General features: G+C 43.3%; 1 protein-coding gene across 4 annotated transcripts in view; it reads left to right on the plus strand.

Annotated features, from left to right (window-relative positions):
* The window catches only part of ELMOD1 (ELMO domain containing 1), a 61,171-nt gene that overhangs the window by 18,340 nt on the left and 26,698 nt on the right, over positions 1 to 16,133 (plus strand). For all 4 annotated transcript variants that reach the window (XM_048493437.1, XM_048493441.1, XM_048493439.1 and 1 more), the window contains exon 2: positions 1,179 to 1,273. In XM_048493437.1, the coding sequence (XP_048349394.1) occupies positions 1,257 to 1,273 (17 nt within the window). In that variant the 5' untranslated portion in view covers positions 1,179 to 1,256. The remainder of the gene's footprint in view (positions 1 to 1,178; positions 1,274 to 16,133) is intronic.

Consider the following 16,133-nt stretch of genomic DNA (forward strand, 5'->3'; position numbering starts at 1 on the left):
ATCTGTCTTACACTGAGTCAAATCCTTAGTCCTTTAAGATTAGTATTGTCTACTTTGGTAGCCGCTCTTCAGGTTATCAGGTAGAGGTCTTTCACATCACTTCGTATTTGCACCTTTTAATTGGAGATACTGAGAAATGAACCTGGGACTTTCCGCATTCAAAGTGACTGATCTGTCAGTGAGCCACAATTCTCTCTGTCCACTTTCTCTGTTCCATGTAGAATTTTATAAACTGCTATCATGTTCCCCTTAGTCATTGGGGGTGTTTTTTAAGTGTTGCCTTGTGCAGACACACAGAAGTAGGTTAAACACTACCTAACTTCCTGCGCCATCTCTTTCCTCATGCTTCACTGCGAGTTTTCATTTTTTTAAAAAAAGCACATCATATGGTAATTCTTCACTTCGTTAAAAAAGAAAACGAACATTTTCAGTACAGCTGTAAAATTGCTCCAGGGAATGGTTGAAATGTGTTCCAGTTGTAGTAACAGAGAATCAGCCAGTTAACGCTGTCTGCGACTTGCTTTTCACTAATCAAATTGAAATACTTTTTTAAAAGTTGCAGAATGCTTTCTTTTCTCCAGAGCTTGTCCCAGAACAAAAAGGGGTTATGTTTGAATGCTGCTGGAACATTTCTAAACCACCCCCTATTCTTTTGCAAGTGTTGAATGTGTCTCAGTCTTTTGTACTTAAGTGCATTTTTTGTTGTTGATGCTGGTTTTTTTAAATGTATGAAAAGCTCAAGAAATTATATTTGGGCATCGACTGTCGGCCATCTTTTAGGCGGGAAGGATTCCCTGAGGGAGGGTCCTAACTACCTCTAAAAACTACAATTCCAATCTACTCACAAAAGACAAACGCAGATGTAGGAGGGAAACAGAAAGAGGACAACAAGGGGAACAAAACTGGACAGGAGATGAAAAGGAAAGAAAGATAGCCAGGAATTAGGTACCAGAGACCAAGAATTCCGTGCACTCCCTGTCTAGGCAGGAAAAATACTGGGTAAAATGGATGCCAAGCCTGGACAGGAAGTGACGAAATTCGGTTTCCTGCCTCCCTGAGTTGGGGTGGAAAATCACCCACCAAGATGCCCCGAGCCTCCAAGAGAAGGCCCCTTCACGGTAAGTGAACCAATGGACCGTACTCCTCCTTTACCATGTGTATTCCTCTTGCTTTCACAGCATAAATTCTGAAGGAAGAAGATTTGCCTGTGACTACTTGAGGACAGTTGCTGATAACTGAAGAACACAGCTGCCAAAATGAAGCACTTCCTGAGGTAAATAAAAAATAAATTCCCTTGCATCTTATTTCTGTTCACTTGTCTCTGGATGTCATAAACAGATTACAAATGGAGTTGGGTATCTACTTGGTGTTTTTGTAGTATTTTTTAAAGTTTTTCTATCAAGCTGCTAACATTTTTCTGTGCCAAGATTCTGTGATTGCTGAGCTGGTGCAGAATATACACTTTTGTATGTTTTGCGCATCTTTGTTTCTGTGCTGGGATCTGAAGCATCCTTTTCCTGATTATTTGGAAACCCTTTTTAAGCACCTTCTTTCCCCGATTTCTGAGACTTCAACAGGCACCGCTTGCTTTAAGCTGAAGACTTTCAGGTTTTTTTGTGGCAGTTAATGTGGGCTTTTTATTTTTGTATTGCTTGTTACTGCTTTGGATCCTCCTAGGGCCGTGGTGGCGAACCTTTGGCACTCCAGATGTTATGGACTACAATTCCCATCAGCCTTTGCCAGCATGGCCAATTGGCATCTGGAGTGCCAAAGGTTCACCACAAAGGCTGATGGGAATTGTAGTCCATAACATCTGGAGTGCCAAAGGTTCGCCACCACTGTCCTAGGGTGAAAAAGAGAGCCAATAAATATCCTAATGAAGGTTGATGATGTAGCCGTCAAAGCTAGAAGTTTTCTTTTGGTTTTTAAAAAGAAGAAATAATCTCAGAATATCTGAGCCAAAGAGGAGGTGTGAGCTTTGACAACTGGCGAGGGCGGGGATTGGATCGGCAGGTTTTTCCCCCTCGGTCTTGCTCCTGAGAGCCACTTTCAGTCGGCGAGCTGGTCGTCTGGCTGCTCTTCGGCACTTGGGCAGCTCCGAGCACAGTCTCTAGCGGCGTTGCTCCAAGGCGGAAGATGGGCTAGACCAGAGGGAGGACTTGCCCAGTGCGCTGATGGTGAGCTCTGAGAGAGGACAGTATTGCTGGAGGGCCAGTAAGATGGTCCTGGCACCAGGCTGTCAGTACTGAGAGATGCTTCTGTGTCAAACTGGTGCAGCAGGCTGATCTTCTATAGCAGGGGTAGGGAACCTTCTGCTCTCCAGATGTTCAGGAACTACAATTCCCATCAGCCCCTACCAGCATGGCCAATTGGCCAACTGTTCTATAGGCAAATCCAGATGACCTGATGCCTCTTTACTGACAGCTGACTCCTCCAACTCACTGTCAAAGCTGAGGAACGCCCCTCCACTGCTGGTGAAGAAGTAGTGGACAGTGTGTGAGGGGCTTTCAAACCCATAGAATGTCCCCTGAATGTTAGGCAAGGTGTCAGGAGGAGGGGTCGAAGGGCTGGCCATGACACCTACGGTTGGAGACGGCAATGGCTTTATATCAATTGACCTCCACTGCGGGATTCTTTTGGAATGTTCCTCTTCCTGCTGGCTCCTCCCTCTCCCCATAGGAGATGACTCCCCTGGGAGGCTGAACAGTGTAAAGAGAATCCTGATTGATGAAGTGGTTAAGAACAGGTGGACTCTAATCTGGAGAACCAGGTTTGATTCTCCATTCCTCCATATAAGCAGCGGACTCTTTATCTGGTGAATGGTTTCTCTTCTCCTCCACATGAAGCCTGCTGGGCAACCTTGGTTCTAGTCAGAGTTCTCTCAGAACTCTGTCAGTCCCATCTCCCTCACAAAGTGTCTGTTGTGGGGAGAGGAAGGGAAAGGAGCTTGTAAGCTTCCTTGAGATTGCTTACAGGAGAAAAAGGCCAGGCATAAATCCAAATTCTTCTCTTCTGAGTGTCATTTTTAAGTATTAAGTAACTAGTTTTTAATATTGTATAAATACATGTGGATATATTGTTGTTCACTGCCCTGAGCTTAACTTATTTGAAAAAGGGTGGTTTATAAATAAGTAAATAAATAAATAATGGAGACTTTTGCACATGCGGAATAATGCACTTTCAATCCACTTTGCAGCTAGATTTTACTGTGCGAAATAGCAAAATCTGCCTGCAAACAATTGTGAAAGTGGATTGAAAGTGCATTATTCTGCATGTGCAAAAGTGCCCAATAAAAGGCAGGTTTCTCATAGAAAGCTGGCAACCCTCTCCAGGGAAGGACCTGTTGAAGGAGAAGGTACCAGGTACCCCAGTACCATGAACCAGTTCTCACCTTCCACCAGCACCATCAAGTGTGCATCTAGAACAGGGGTCTGCAACCTGCGACTCTCCAGATGTTCATGGACTACAATTGCCATCAGCCCCTGCCAATTGGCCATGCTAGCGGGGGTGATGGGATTTGTAGTCCATGAACATCTGGAGAGCCGCAGGTTGTAGACCTCTGATCTAGAATCTCTTTACAAAGGCATTTATGGTCACCATCATTCACCCCCATTTGTTGGAGATGGCAGAGGACCTGTCAAGGGATTGGGGAGTGCTGCAGAAGCATAAGACTCCAAATATAAAGCAGGGATCCAGTCCTTGCCTTAGCATGCTGTGTCCTGGTTTGATGTCTCTGAGCCTGCTCTAGTACAGTACATAAGCGTTGGGCCTAGATCAGACAGCCATTGTTCGATACCAGATTGTAACCTTAGACCTATCCAAGGTCCTGCATCCTTTCCCTACAGATGGACCAGCCTTGCCAGTGGGCCTCTTTTGGGATGTCCTTGACCTTGCAGGCATCCAGGCAAGAAAGGATATAAATTAAAGGGAAAAAATATATACCTTGGAAAGTGAAACAGTCATCCTACGAAGGAAAATACAATAGAGTTGCAGAACATTTTGTGTGTGTTCTGCAAGATTAAAATATCTAATTCACAGCAGCTTGAAGCAATTTTTTTTATTTTTTGCACTTCTCAATCTTACACAAGGAGCCAAGAAACAGGTCAAAAATTATCCAATTGAAACTTTATTATAGGAACAAAAAAGTGACCTGGAACTCTGAAGTCTTTTCTTTTTAAAAAGAAAATCAATAAAGAACATTCCGAACAAAAAGTGGAGGGTATAATCCTTGACACCCTTTCTTGGGAATAATCCCTTTGAACTCAGAGAGACTTTTTCACATTAACCATGCCTAGCACTGTGCTGCAAAAATCTGGCCTGTCATTTTTATTGTATTTAATAGGATGCACGCCACTTTGGGGGAATGCTTTGTACCAAAAGGCAGGATAGGAGTGTTTTAAACAAATAAAATTGCATGTGAATGTTTTTGATAGTACTGTGTACACAGGCTGGAGTTTGGCTAAGATGGAGACTAAAAATGCACTCTCAAACATTTAATATTCATTTTATTTTAAATTACTCCGTTGAAATAATAACCTGGTTGGTAAGCAGCTTATTCTGAATTGTTAACATGTGCTTGTGGAGTCCCTCAGCTGAAACACAAGGCATGTAGAGACTCGTATATCTTGATAAAGTGTATCAGTGGCTAGGATTTCTTTCTTCACTATTCCGGGTGTGCAAACAAAGCCGCTTTCTACTGAGTCAGAGCATTTGGTCTCTTGAGGTCCGTATTTTCTATTGTGATTGGTCAGTCAAGGTCTTTCATGTTACCTACTTCCTTATCCCTTTTCATTTGGAGATGAAATCCAGAGCTTCTGCCTGCAAAGCAGATGCTCTTCCTGCATGCAACCAAGCTACTGCTGCCCCCCGGCCCTTTGCAGACCTTTTAAAAAATTGTTTCTGTGTTGGTTGTCTACAGTATTTGTTTTTGAACCTTTGTCTGGTTGTTTCTGGTGCTCCAAACTAATAGAGGCTAAACCATTTTGCTCTTGACTGTTTGGAATGGCATAGTCAGAATTGCACCAACCTTTTCTGTGCGTTTTGAGGGTGTATAGGCTGTACGATGAATAAATGTTCTGAAGGTGCAGAACTTTTATGCAATATTAAACAGTGCCTATCACATGACTAGGTCAGTGAAACTCATTTCACATACACACAGCACAGTGCTGCGTGAAATTGTCCCTTTTTAATTTTTTTTGGTCTGAATTGTTCGACAGAAGAGAGGCCCCTTCCGCACATGCAGAATAACGCACTTTCAATCCACTGTCAATCCACTTTGCAGCTGGGTTTTACTGCAAAGAATCGCAAAATCCACTTGCAAACTATTGTGAAAGTGGATTGAAAGCGCATTATTCTGAATGTGCAGAAGGGACCAGGGTGAAAATTGCTCGGGCTGCAACTACTGGAAGGTATAGCTGGGAGACTGGCCAGCCTGCTGAGTTGGCTGGTTCACACTGCTGTGTCTCTGGAGCGAATTATTTCCTCTTTTCAAAGCAGATACAGTTATCACAAACTCTTCTCTCTGCTTAGGGAAATGGACTATGGTTGATATCTGTGTTGGGTGCTGTCCATGGTGCTGCTGACTACTAAATCACCTCAGCCCTGTATCAGAAATCTACTGTTCATTGCTCATTTATTTGGGAATCTCTCCAGACTGACCAAATACCCAGACTGTGGGGCAAGGACAGGAGATAGCCTTCCCCCACCACCCCCACGTGATCTGGTACTAAAGGAATGGCGATGGTGCAATCCTACACCTTGTAGACAAGTAAAGACCTGTCATGTGAGAAGCAGTCGGCTCAGAGTATTTAGAATTCTGAAAGTCTCCACTTCATTGCTGTCTGAACATGAGAAGAAGGTCGGACCATGCAGATTTATTTCTTTTTCATGCAATCCCAGGAATTTCAGAATCAAAGGGAATCAAAGTAAAAAAAAAAGAATAGCCTATTGTCTCAGCTGTGACTGTTGCTAGTTATTTTCTGGTACTGACTGAACAGCAACTAACTCTCAAACAAAAAACCACTTCTGAGCCCCCCTGTTTGAAGCTGGGGTGTAGGATTGTTGCTCTTGCTTCTGATATAGAGAGAATACTTTATTTAAAATATTTATTAGCTCCCACTCTCCCTACGGAGCTCAAGGTGTCTTGCAATATTAATAAAATACATAAAACATTAGAAAACATAAATCCAATATTAAAAATTACAGTTGAGGGCAGCTTTAATTTAGTGCAGTCCTGAATAAAAGTCTTCAGCGGCCTCCTAAAGGTTGAAAGTGAGGGGGGGGGGGATACTCCTTCCTGGGGAGTTCATGGGCTGCTACAGAAAAGGCAAGCATCCTTGGTTGATGGGATAGTTAGGAGGACCTCTTCCAGTGATCTTAATTTCCAGGTGGGGACAAGAGGGAGAATACGGTCATTCCCAAGTCATGTAGATCAAAACCAACACATTGAATTGCACTCCAGAGCGGATTGGTAGCCAGTGTAGTTGGCAGTATACTGCTTTCTGTCTTTCAGTAAGAAGTCAACACTGTAGTATAACAAAGCCTTTTCAAAAGAGAAAATGCAGCATTCTGGGCTGCAGGTTTAGCTTTGTGTTTGGGCAAAATGATTAGGCAGAATGTTATTCAGAAAAGCACATGGGTTGTGGAGTTGCAGCAGGATCCCACAAGCATTAGTTTGGGTTAACTTCATTTAAAAACACAATGAAAATGTCTCTCCTCAAAAGAGGAGGAGGAGGAAGTAGCTTGATACTGAAATACAGCAACTACTTCAAGAGGTTCCTGCTTTCACGAGGTTCCTGCTTTTTGTAATAATCCAGTGCGGCCAATTTCTGCCTACCAGGTTGGTTTAGATCCCTGCTGCCCAGGAAACATTCTTCTTCTTCTTCTGATATTCTAAATTCTAGCTTGCTGGAATAACAAACTGTGAAAGCTACTTATTTATTCCTCTCCTGCCATTCTGCCTCAGGGTCCAGATTTTGTTCCCCAGCCAGTTTATCATGTAGGCTGCCCTCTTTTGCCAGGTCTGCCAAATTCTTTTGAAGGTTCATAGCATTCCAAAGGCAGGTGCACAGTTGCTCTATATCAGCAGTGGCCAAACTTACTTAGTGTAAGACCCATATAGAATACAGTTCAGATGTCTGAAAGTCACAAGACATGAACAAATATTACACGGACATTTTTGTCGCATGCACATTTTGTCACAAACTTTTAATGTAAACATTATGAAATAAGCATATGTGATTATTCATGTGTGTCATTTCTATTAACATTAAATGAGACTGCCAAAAATAAAAACAAAAGGGGTAAAAACAGATATTGCTTATAATCCTTTTTTTGCTAAGACTCTAAATATCTGGCCAAAACATGTAGAAAATGTGTAAATTAGAGGTAATTGCTGGCTTTAACTGCTAGTAGAAATATTGTGAGTCTCCATCATTGCTGTGAGCAAGACTTCTGATTGACAACTGGAGATTTCATAGTTTGCAGATTTTAAAAAATATTGCTTTGGCAGCAGCTGCCACCATAATGCAAGGAACTGTGTTGTGTTACTGAAGTTAATCTGTGGCAATCATTTTGTAGCCGGCTCTGCTTCCTGTGGCTGCACCCACTACGCCATGTCAGAATTGCAAATGTGTCTGCAGGCTCAAAAATGTTGGGGATCCCGGCTTTACGATTTTTAAACACTTGGAAGGTGCTGTGTAAAGACTGCCAGAGATTCCTCTTTGTAATGAACACTTTCTGCTGTGACATCCCACAGAAATTATTTTTTTAAAGAGCAATGTTGGTATTCATCTTATGTTTCTGTACATAACATCTGCTAGATTGTTTTTAAAATATTAGAATGAGTAGTAAAGATGGAAATAAATTCAGTTTGAAAAAGACAAGTTGGTTTTTATACCCCGCTTTTCTCAACGTGTTTCAAAAGCAGTGTATAATTACAATTTGGCTACATGCTTTAGAAGTAACTGAACTGTAAAGAGAAGTTGGTTGCTAGAATTCCTTATGGGTGTCCATCGGGGATTTAGGGCTTGTGTTTTTCAAATAGCAGTTCCTCTATCTACACATGCTACATGGTAAACCACTGTTAAAACTCGGGAATCAGCTGTTTTACAAAAAAGAAAAAAGAAAGTCAGATGCTCGCTCAGTGAGTTTAAAGTAAATCTTTGGGTTGAAGTCTCACGACCAAAACCAGACACATTTAGAGATTTTGGGTTCCCTCCTCCCAGCAATATTTTACAACTTAACTTTTGGGTACAGCAATGGCGTAGTGGTTAAGAGCAGGTGTGCTCTAATCTGGAGGAACCAGGTTTGAGTCCCTGCTCTGCTGCTTGAGCTGTGGAGGCTTATCTGGGGAATTCAGATTAGCCTGTGCACTCCAACACACGCCAGTTGGGTGACCTTGGGCTAGTCACAGTTCTTCTGAGCTCTCTCAGCCCCATCTCAAAGGGTGTTTGTTGTGAGGGGGGAAGGGAAAGGAGTTTGTAAGCCCCTTTGAGTCTCCTACAGGAGAGAAAGGGGGGATATAAATCCAACTCTTCTTCTTCTTAAACCTCCAGTGGGGAGGCAAGCACCCTTCCCTTTCCCAGCCTCTCTGTGTCCCAAAATGCCCTGAAGGCTGAGCTGTACAGCGTATATCCCTGCCTTCCGGGGGATTCTGGAACATCTGTCGTGGCCCCCCCCCCCCTTGTCTCCTAGTAATTCATACAAGCTGTGACAGCAGAGATGGCCTTCTTCTGTTTGACAATCCCCAGTCTCAGGTCTGTTCTGAAATACCAGTCCTGCTTCCTTTGTGAGACTTTCTCGCTCTCCATGGCCAGCTATGAAAATAGGCTAAGGCTCGGTGGTGGAACATACCCTTTGAATATAGTCCCTACTGGAAGAGGCAGGTATTTCTGCTATGTGAAGCGCCCCAACTTGTAGGAGCGGTCTGCTTTAACCAGCTGGGTGTCTGTATAAGCACGCTCTGTTTGCTAGAGATTACCTTTCTCCAATTGTTACTGTGGTAACCATGGATCACAAAGTTGTGGATACCACAGATCATTCACCTCTAGCCTTTACACATCGGCATTCTGGGGATTGACATATTCAACAGCAAGATTTCTTTTAGCCCAGCATCTTGTATTGTGGGAAAATAACCCCATAATTTTGCTTAATTTTGTTTTGGTTACTGACCACAACTTTATCTTGCCCCCCCCCCCCTTGGGGAGCTCAGGGTTGCTTATATAAGATGATCTCCCCACCCCACTTATACGGTATTGAACAACTACAAAGATTAGAAATCAACTTCTTCTGGCTCTTGTGTGTGAGCCGGTAGACTCTGTTCCCTGGGGAGAGGTGTTGGTTGTGTCTGATTTCCCATAATGGCGACCTCGGCTCTTAAAGTATCTTAAGTTGGGCACCCTTTCTGAATTTCTGTTTTTGTTTTCAGAAAGATTGATTTGTATGTTTGCCCGTTTCCCTGCCAGGGAAGGAACTGGTGGGGAAATCAGAGCAGGAAATAACACAGGACACCTTTTGGGTAAAATTGGTCGCCACAGCTTAGTTTTATTGAATTCAGGTGTGAGGAGCTAAGGTGTAGCATAGGGACAGATCCTGTCATTGAGTGACCCACCTGACTACATGATGAATGTCATTTTTCCCCCAGCCCACCAGGGAGCAGCGAGTCCCGGCATCAACTGGGCACTGGCCTCTGTGTGGTCATCACTACCTGAGGGTATCGGACAACCAGCAGCTCCCACCTGGGCATGTGGCATAATTGCTACCACCTCTCCAAGGCTCCTTATGGGGACCCCCCTAATTTTAGGGAAGCAGATACACAGACACCGCCTTCCTGAAGAGGATCCATTCCAGTGCCAATCCACCAAGCTGTGATGATAAGAATAACAAGATACCATTTTACCATAGTGAGGGAGGTACGGTGGGCAAGTCCATGGAGAAGTGCCACAGCAACAGTCCAGAGGTCAAGAAGGACTTGCCCTTTAAGCCTTGCTAGGCCAAGGGCCCACTCCCTCCAGGCTGGCACAGGAAACAACTCCCAACTAGCCGACTGCCTCCAACAGTCCTGCCCTCCATGGACCACACATCTGGCTGCGATCAGCTGCCCTTCCTCCCCATCCCTCCTAGACAGCAACTATGGCTCCAAGATAAGATGGAGCTGTGTATATTGATGTTCTATATGAGGAGGCATGTGACACCTTGTGGTCATGTCTGCCCCCAAAGATGGCGCCGCACACAAATTTTAATATGCAAAAACACATCCATATAGACATAACGTAGCAAATTCTCACAGTCGCTCATAGAATCCTTTTAAAGTGAAAGGATTGTGGGCACGGGACCATATTGGATGCTACCGCCCTCTAAGTCAGTCTGCAGATTCTATCAATGTTCTCATTTTTGGCACTCTGAAATAACATATCTCCTTAGCTTAGAATCTGCTGCTAGCATCAGCCCATTTTTCGTGTTGTTGTCTATTGCTGTTCTGACAACCCAGGTTGTTATGCATTGCTAACTAGCCTTTCAGTGCCAGCAAATCTCTCCTCGTGTGTGGAAGGTCCCTTCTGTATTCCAGTCACGTCAAGAGAAATAAATCATTGAGGCAGCTGAATCAGGAGGATAAGCTACAGAATATATAATGGTTTTTTTGAACGTCTTTCCTCTGGTACAAACTCCGGTTGCTATGGTGTTCTTTTCTCTACATCTAAGCAGATGGAGAAGCAGGGAAAAATCAGCTTTTACTGTACCTGGCAAACTAGTTGCTGGCAAGAAACCAGAAAGACCACCAAGGAAGGGCTGAGAGCGACAAGTATTTTCCCCCCGTTCATGATCGTGTCCTACTTGTATTTTGTCTCGTCTTCTTTACTTACATAGCAATTCTTAAATCAGAGGGTCAAATTTGCTGTATTTGTTACCTCTGCTTTACTGCCAATTTGTAAGGTGTTTGTACACACCAGGCTCTGCTTCCTGTGCAAAACATACATGAAACTAATTGGAGTGTCATAGTGAATGTGTGTGGTTCAGCAAATAATATTGCACCAGTCCGAAGCAGACAAGACGATTACCCAACCTGTCACTTCTTTCTTGTGCCTAAAGCTTGGTTTTCATAGAGCTGGCTTATGTCTGTAAGTGGAGAAAAGAACTGTGGAGGCATTTCTAACTAAGGGGAAAAACAGGGGTTGCTCTTCACGGCATTGCAGCCTTCGTGTTTTAACCACAGTGTTTAACATCCAGAGACTTGCTGCTGTAGGAGCACTCAATTCAACATTAATAGAACAATTCAACATTAATAGAACTTTTAGTGCCTGTTTCAGTCACGCACACTCCCTGCAAACAACCACAGTTTCTGGAAGAAGCTTAAAGATCACTGCACACAAATTCTGCTTATGGTGTTGCCCCTCACATACTCGCCTGTGCTTATCTTCTGTACAATCAGCAGCTATCGGCTTTGGCAAGTGAATTATGAGCCCATCCTTTCTGAGGACCAGGTGGTACAGCTGGTAAAAGATTTGGGTGCTTAACATCAAAGGCCGATAAAGGGCCAGAAGAAAGCCTCTCTTAAGAACTCCTACAAGAAGAGCTTTATCATTACTAGAACTATTGCCTACGTTTCTCAAAGGGCTCTTTTTAAAGCATATTGGCAAGCAACTGTGGACAGGGACTTCTCCCAGATTGGTTTTTCCCTGGACTTGGCTGAGGTGTTAGAGTAGCTCTGATTAGATTTGCCATTGACCCAGGTGTTAAAAGAAAAATATTTTATCGGCTTTAAAGTTTGCTTCTGGCCCAAATGCATCTTAACTACAACTCTTGACGAAACCCCTATTCCTTGATAGCAAGTGAGCTCTGTGTGTGTGGTCACAAACTCAAGATCCTGCCGGCCCAGACAGTGAAATGTATATTTCAGGTCACGTTGATAAGATGAGACTATCCTCCTCTTAGGCAACGCCTCATTTGCATAGGCTTAGTGATTGGCTGAGCTTTTCGGTCCACTGAATCGTTGACGAGAAAAGCTTATCCCCTCCTCCCTGCCCCCCTTCCCAAGTTTTTCATTATTGATTTCCTGGATTCACTAAGACCTAAATAGGGATTTGTTCTGATGGTGGTTTTTGAGTTCTCTGTTGCATTCTTTCTGGACTCTTTGTTTAGAGACGGAACATGTGGCCGGTTTTCATTTTAAGATGGCTTAATCAGAAAAAGAATTTGTGGTTGAGCAATTTTGGAGTAAACCTAATTCCCCTTTCAAACATTGGAAGAAAAACGCTTTTGGTTTTGTGTCCTCCACCACCTGCATGCACACCTTTTAAATAGCTTTACTTTACTTAAATTCTGAGCTCCTTTGTAATAAAGCTCTGACTTTTTAGTATAATCGTCTGCCTGAGATTTTCCATATTTTACTTAAACTACCTCATCCTCATGAGAGTCAGCATGGTATACAAGTTAAGAGCAGGGTTCAGTGCCCCACTTGTCTGGAGAGCTGGGTTCAATTCCCCACTCCACCACAGGAAGACTGCTGAGTGACTTTGGGCCAGTCACAGTTCTCTCAGAACTCTTTCAACCCCTACTACTATGAGGGCAGGCAATGGCAAGCAAACTTCTACCTCTTTGGCATAGCTCTTTGCCTTTGAAAAAATCCTACAGGGGTCACCTGCAAAAGCTCAGGCTGTGACTCAGTGGTACTTTCCACTACCACCTCATTCCAATTTGACTCATGATGATAAACACTGGTAGTTCTGGATCCACTGGATTTTTTTAAAAAAATGAGGATTAGTCAAGTGTTATGCTGTTGACTTGGTCAGGAAGATAGGGAGGCAGAGAGGGGTTTCTACAGGTAGTTGACTTTCCTCATATTTGTGGCCCGCTTTGGCATTTTACATCCTATTAAGGCAGAATACATACAACACAATCCTTAACACTTCTGAGCCATTGATTTCAGTGGACTTAGAAATGTATAACTTTGCTTAGGATTCCACTGTGAGCGAAGGCTGACATAAGTGTTACACTTAACTGCATTTAAAAGAATTCTGTGTTGGTAACAGAAGAAGGGAGGACTCTTCTTCCTCCTGATTCCTGGACCGTCATTAAGAGATTACCCCAATTTCCTCTGCAGCGTCTGTTGGACTCCTTTCTCTAAACCAGGGGTCTTCAAACTATGGCCCTCCAGATGTTCATAGACTACAATTCCCATCAGCCCCTGCCAGCATGGCCAAGTGGTAGGGCTCATGGGAATTGTAGTCTATGAACATCTGGAGGGCCATAGTTTGAAGACCCCTGCTCTAAACCAACATCATTCCTGGGGATGCCTTGTATTGTGTAAAAATGCTACTGTCTTTTTAAAAAAGACATTAATTGATGGTTTAGTGGGCTTAGGAAAGTCAGGTCATCATAAAGTGAAAAAAAGAAACATCAATCCATTTCATAAATAGTGTGCTTTCCTTGCAGGATTTCTACAAGCAAGATTTTGTTTTTATTTTAAAACAGACATTGAAAAGATATCAGATTAACTTGTACTTGCCACTCTTGTTCCTAAAGAAGATCTCCAGTGTCATAAGTTAAAGATGGAGGAGTAGTAGATCATTTGAAGGTACCCACCAAAATGAATGTTCTCTTTTTTGGGCTATCTGTTTCTAGTTAAAACTTAGCTCTTTCTCAGCAGTGCCTACTATACGTTTCCTCTGACCTCTACTACTTTTCTGGTGTTGTGGTTGGATGCTGCTGTGTTTCGCCAAACTAAACTCCTTAGTATTCCTCACTGGATTAAGTAATCCTAGTAAATGTGCTGAGGGCTGCAACCAAAATCTTAACTGTGAACACATTTTAAGGTGGAATAACAAGAGCACTGAAAAAGGCCTTTCAACCTCTTTCTTTCTCCGTAACTTACAAGCTGTTGTTGCTTGGTTGGAACCAAGAGCGACAACAAGAGCTAAGTAGTCCTCCCTCCAAAAAACATTTTAAAGCTATTTATTTAGTTTTATGAAAGCAAGACCAATACTGTGCTGAGCGCTAAACAATAAAACTGTATTTCCGGGCTGTATGGCCGTGTTCTAGCAGCATTTTCTCCTGATGTTTCACCTGCATCTGTGGCTGGCATCTTCAGAGGATCTGATGATGCCAGCCACAGATGCAGGCGAAACAGCAGGAGAGAATGCTGCTAGTACACTGCCATACAGCCTGGAAACCAGACAGCACCCCAGTGATGCCGGCCGTGAAAGCCTTCGACAATACAATAAAACTGTAGATTGAATACATGGAAACAAAATTTATTGGGGAAGTTGCTGTATGGGAGTTTCACATGTGTGGCGTTTCAGTTCTGCAGTGCAGAATTCATGGCGTAAATTAGAAAACCCTGCTGGCTTTTCCATTCCCAAGCTTCTGAGAGAGCAGGGCTTTGATTCTTACACCTTTCTTTCAGCTTCTTTTCTGCTATCTTATTGTGTTGTCAAAACCTTGGTGTTTTGAAAAGTGGACCTCAAACAAATGGAAAGGGGTGTGACTTTATACATCTGTTAAAGGCACAGATGTTCTGTAAGGGAGGGCCGATTAAGGAAACCTTAACTTTTTTCCCATGAGGCCGAGGCATCAACAACGCCATGACTTTGGCAGAAAATATTCTGTGAATGTGGGTATCACAATCTTAAGATAAATTTTCTCCCGTGAGAAAGAAGGGGGAATGCTGGGGGGAAGAATTAGGACTAATAAAAGGAAACGTTTCTTCATGCAACGCGTGGTTGGTTTTGGCATATGCTGCCACAGGAGGTGGTGATGGCCACTAACCTGGATAGCTTTAAAAGGGGCTTGGACAGGTTTATGGAGGAGAAGTCACTCTTTGGCTACCAATGTTGATCCTCCTTGATCTGAGATTGCAAATGCCTTAGCAGACCAGGTGCTCAGGAGCAACAGCAGCAGAAGGCCATTGCTTTCATAGTCTGCATGTGAGCTCCCAAAGGCACCTGGTGGGCCACTGCGAGTAGCAGAGTGCTGGACTAGATGGACTCTGGTCTGATCCAGCAGGCTCTTTCTTATGTTCTTATGTTCTAATGTCTCTTCCAAAGTGGAAGGAATTTTCTGTCATTTTAATAGTTGCATAAGCTACATTTACAACAATTGGTCATTTAAAAATGTTACCCAGTTAATGAAGGGGTAGACTTTTCAACGGTCAGGCAATTCAATTAACTAATTTAGTTTTGCAATTCTTGAAAAAAATCTCCCAAAGGTGACAGTCTTATTTGAGAAAGTTCTATGAAAGCTTTCTGGTTGCAGGAAGACTCCGAAGCCACGGGATTATTTAATCTATATTGACAGTGAGGGTGGCTGGATACCAGAGTTCATCCACACACACTCTCTCTCTTCCTTCTCTTCACTTTCTTGTGAGGCCCCTTGATGGGTAGCCTGGCAATGCTACACAATTGAACATGTGCTTGATAGCAAGTAATTATTTATATTAATGTTAATTTAATTAATATAGTATATTAATAATATTAATTACTAAAATTCTATTATATTAATTTAGAGTTTTTATTTTGGATGCAACTGTGAAGCAAATGTACCGTATATACTTGCATATAAGCTGAGTTTTTCAGCCGCTTGTTGCTGCCCTCCTCAGAGTGTGAAGGGGGAACCCCGAGGCACCCGGCTGGCTGGGCTTCCTCAAACCGGGAGGCAGTTTGAGGAAGCCCAGGGCAGGCAGAGGGAGCTCCTTATTTGGGCAGTGACATCAGGGGGAGTCACTGCCCAAATAAGGAGCTCCCTCTGCCTCCTGGCTGGGTTTGAGGAAGCCATTTGGGCAGTGACATCAGGGGGAGTCACTGCCCAAATAAGGAGCTCCCTCTGCCTCCCGGCTTCCCACCCTCGGCTTATACACGAGTCAATAAGTTTTCCCAGGTTTTGGTGGTAAAATTAGGTGCTTTGGCTTATACACAGGTCGGCTTATACACGAGTATATACGATTTCACTTGTTGCTTATTTGCTGGGTAGTCCACAGTAATATTTGCCCTGTGCTGCCCTATACTGCTGTACATCCTCATGCTACACATCCTCATGCCCCTGGAGACAGGTTTGAGAACTTCATTGACAATGGTTAATAAAATTAGCATGGTTCTGTGGGGTTTTGGACCATGTTCCACCTCCCCTTTGAGAACATCCTC

The sequence above is a fragment of the Sphaerodactylus townsendi genome, linkage group LG04, assembly GCF_021028975.2.
Source record: "Sphaerodactylus townsendi isolate TG3544 linkage group LG04, MPM_Stown_v2.3, whole genome shotgun sequence".
Lineage (NCBI taxonomy): Eukaryota > Metazoa > Chordata > Lepidosauria > Squamata > Sphaerodactylidae > Sphaerodactylus > Sphaerodactylus townsendi.